Source organism: Temnothorax curvispinosus, unplaced genomic scaffold (genome assembly GCF_003070985.1).
Source record: "Temnothorax curvispinosus isolate PA1 unplaced genomic scaffold, ASM307098v1 QBEX01015604.1, whole genome shotgun sequence".
Lineage (NCBI taxonomy): Eukaryota > Metazoa > Arthropoda > Insecta > Hymenoptera > Formicidae > Temnothorax > Temnothorax curvispinosus.
The window spans coordinates 1-3,731 of record NW_020225384.1 but is presented as its reverse complement, the minus strand read 5'-3'; the positions used below and the strand labels follow the sequence as shown (position 1 = coordinate 3,731).

Here is a 3,731-nt window from a genome sequence, read left to right as displayed (position 1 = left end):
ATATAAATTCGACCACCATGACCTAGATTTTGATGCGTACTTTAATTCTAGACAAGAATTTTGCATTTCTATAAAGCCAATTAAAAGATTAGTGCTAAGAAAAAAACCGAAAAAAACCGGCTAGGATCACGGCTTTAGGATCACCTTAAGGGCCAAAGCACATATGACAGTCGTAGTCGTGGACGTAAGTAACGCACAAGCTTTGGCGTATCCTGATTTGTCAGGTCGAGGACTACGAGTGTCGTATATCGCTACGCCATGTTATGTGCTTTGGCTCTAAAGCTGGCCACACACACTTTTTCGTAACAGTAACAGTAGGATTTCGACCAATCGCGTTGCTCGATTCGAAAACGTACGGCCGTACGTTCCCGAATCGAGTAACACGATTGGTTGAAATCCTACTGTTACTGTTACGAAAAAGTGTGTGTCCGGGCCCTAAAGGGCCATCTACAATGAGTCGCAGTCGTAAGAGTCGTAAGAAATTGACCAATCACAGTCTATTATTCTCCTTGCGGTCGAAGAATAATGAACTGTGATTGGTCAATTTCTTACAACTCTTGCGACTGCGACTCATTGTAGATGGCCCTTAAGAGTGTTGTACGGCGTGGTTGTAAAGCGGTACTGCGGTTGTAAAGCGTGTTGTGGAAGATGGTTGAACTTCATCTTTCACGACTATATACGCCAGATATAAACGTAAGAGCCAACCAATCAGAGTGCATTCGAAATACACACTGCACTCTGATTGGTTGCTTTAAACAAGTTTACAACGTATCGTTACTCTATTGTAGATTGATCCGTTGTACAAGATTCACGACTACTACTACTCCTACTCCTACAACCCTACGTTTACGCAATTGTAGAATAGCCTTTAGGTCCGACCCCAGCCTTTAGTTATTAGTTTAAATGCATTAAAATGTTTACTAAACGTATGTAGCAAATAAATACACAAAATACGCGGCATCAATTAGAAGGCGAATTCAAACATTGTGAATTGTTATAAAAGTATAGAAATAGAGTAGAATAGAGTAAAAAGAGAGGAGGTAACACAAAATATAACTGGTATTTCATTTTAGCATGCATACAAACGCTTTCAATAGTGTACTACACATGTTCCATATTCCTAATTTTAAGATCACAAAACATTGACATTTTTATCAACAAAAGAAAATTATGCCGATCCGCCATATGCAATAGCTCAACCAATCAGAAGTCATCACACTATATCGACTCTTCTTATAGGAACTCTAGTATGGTCAACGTGACGCTACAAATGTTTTGGAGCGTTCTTCTTCTCTTTCTTTCTTCATTGAAAGAAAAGAGAAGAGGAATGCTTCGAAGCATTTAATCTGCTGACCAGTAGCACTCATCTGTGTCAGCTATACACTCTGTGGACAAAGCTGGCCGTATTGTCCTCGGTTAGAGGCAGGAGCCAACGAAATTAAAGAAGAAGAAGAAGAAGTAGCGTCACGTTGACCGTAGCCCTAGACGAACGTAGATCTCTAGGGACTCTAGCCGGATTCACCGGGTGTATTCGTTTACGCAGGGCTGCGGGCAGAAACATCACCCGAGTGCTAAATATCCTACAGCATATGCATATGTTACGTGCACTATAGATTTTCAGCGCTCGGGTGATGTTTTTGCACGCAGCCTTGCGTAAACGAATGCACCTACCTTTTTTGATGAAGGTAGCGATTTAGTAATGTGTAGATATCTGTGCTTATAGTTACAAAGAACTTGTTGCTAAATTTGTGATTTGTCTCGTGATGGGAATGATTTAAAACAAAAACGTGTTTTACTACACTAAAATGATTCTTTTAAATTATTTTTATAAAATTCAAATAATAATCGGATATTACTGCTTGTGTGTAAATGCCGAGAAGGATAATGCATACTGTCAATGCATGAGCAAACTAAATCGGCAGTCAATTTTCCATTCCCTGGAAGAATATTGTGTTGTGAATAATGTTAAATTTAACGCAACTAGCGTAAAATTTGAGAAAATGAAGAAAATGGTCAAAATCAACGCTGGTACATATTTCATAGGAACAAACAATCCAATTTTTTCAGCCGATGGAGAAGCACCAAAACGCGAAGTAGTATTAAATAATTTTTACATAGATAAATTTGAAGTGAGTAATGAGGAATTTATGGCTTTTATAAACGCCACTGGATATGTGACTGAGGCAGAAAACTTTGGAGATTCCTTTGTCTTTGAAGGTCTTTTGACACAAAGCACAAAGGATAAAATCCATAAAGCAGTTGCACAAGCTCCTTGGTGGTTACCTGTGAAACAAGCGTCATGGCAACATCCAGAAGGTCCAAATTCAAATATCATTTGTACGTATAAAAATGAAAAAGAAAAATTGAATACTTTGTTTACGAGAATAACAAGTATAAAACTTTAAATCATCAAATTAATTGGAAGGTATTTAGTCAGAATGGATCATCCTGTTGTTCATGTCTCCTGGTACGATGCAGTTGCTTATTGCAGTTGGATGGAAAAGAGATTACCAACTGAAGCAGAATGGGAAGTTGCGTGCCGTGGTGGACTCTCTGATAGACTCTATCCTTGGGGAAATAAATTGATGCCAAATAATCAGCATAGGTAAATTGAACTTGTATTTATAAAACTTAAATTTCTATAAATATATTATTTCTGCTATTATTGTATATGTGTATTATTACATAATATTGGTTATAATATTATAAAAATTTATATTTTACCATTATGTTGTAGAGCCAATATTTGGCAAGGAAATTTTTCTACAGAAAACACCGAAGAAGATGGATACAAAGGCACGTCACCAGTTACAACATTTTCACAAAATAAATATGGTTTGCATAATATTGTTGGAAATGTTTGGGAATGGACAGCAGATTGGTGGATAACAAAGCACTCACATGATCGACAAATAAATCCAGTAAGTATGGGCCGGTTTTACCATCTCTGATGAGTTTAATCGGCCGATTAAGGGCCAATTTCACGAACGTCGGTTAACTGTAACCTTCGATTAAACCCACTTTTCATCTCTTTCTGCCCTTTTATGTATATTTCTATCAACGCAGGTTAATTTTAATTTTGGTTTAACTTAACTATCATCTTTTCCTAGTTCTAAACGTTAGAAAAAGATAGAAAGTAAGTTAAACCGAGATTAAAGTTAATCTACGTTGGCAGAAATGGGCATTAGAAAGAGACAAAGAGTGAATTTAACCGAAGGTTACAGTTAACCGACGTTGATAAAACTGGCCCTAAGTGTCAACCAACTATTGGTTGATTTGCTTAACGACAAATACGATTGGTTTCAATGGATTAATCGGCCGATTAAACTATTCGAACATGGTGAAACCAGCCCTATTTATCAGAGATAGAAAAGTTACTTTTTAGAAGTAATTGGTTAACATTACTTGGTAACGACCAAGTAAAAAAAGTTAGTAACTGTCACTAGTTAATGATTCATGAAAGGGTGTTAAATTTCAAACTTAATAGGTCGATAACTCAATAAAATATCGAGATCTGCTTTTTTCGGTTGTATTGTTTCGAGACGGACAAATTTTGATAACAAAAAGATTGATTTTGGGTGGAGGCGTCAAGTTCAAATAAAGGTCAACTTCATTTTTTTAAATAGCAACATCATTTTTTAAACACCTACGTTTGTAGCTCTTCTCATTATGAGTTCAACAGAAAAGAAAGCCAGAGTCGAGTCCGGAAAACACAGGGAAGAAAGCCAGAG

At 36.9% G+C, this 3,731-nt stretch overlaps 1 protein-coding gene across 5 annotated transcripts; it reads left to right on the top strand.

Annotated features, from left to right (window-relative positions):
* The first annotated feature begins 1,353 nt into the window (after positions 1-1,353).
* On the top strand, positions 1,354-3,725 carry LOC112465883 (sulfatase-modifying factor 1-like). 5 transcript variants are annotated; one of them, XM_025033652.1, is made up of 5 exons: positions 1,354-1,685; positions 2,068-2,129; positions 2,218-2,337; positions 2,426-2,605; positions 2,738-3,725. In XM_025033652.1, the coding sequence occupies exons 3-5, from the start codon at positions 2,300-2,302 to the stop codon at positions 2,949-2,951; spliced, it is 432 nt and encodes a 143-aa protein (XP_024889420.1). In that variant the 5' UTR covers positions 1,354-1,685; positions 2,068-2,129; positions 2,218-2,299; the 3' UTR covers positions 2,952-3,725. The 5 variants fall into 5 exon arrangements, with proteins under 5 accessions (XP_024889420.1, XP_024889419.1, XP_024889415.1 ...); XM_025033651.1 differs by having other exon boundaries at positions 1,355-1,685; positions 2,068-2,337; positions 2,434-2,605; XM_025033653.1 differs by lacking the exon at positions 1,354-1,685 and having other exon boundaries at positions 2,051-2,129.
* Positions 3,726-3,731: the final 6 nt, after the last annotated feature.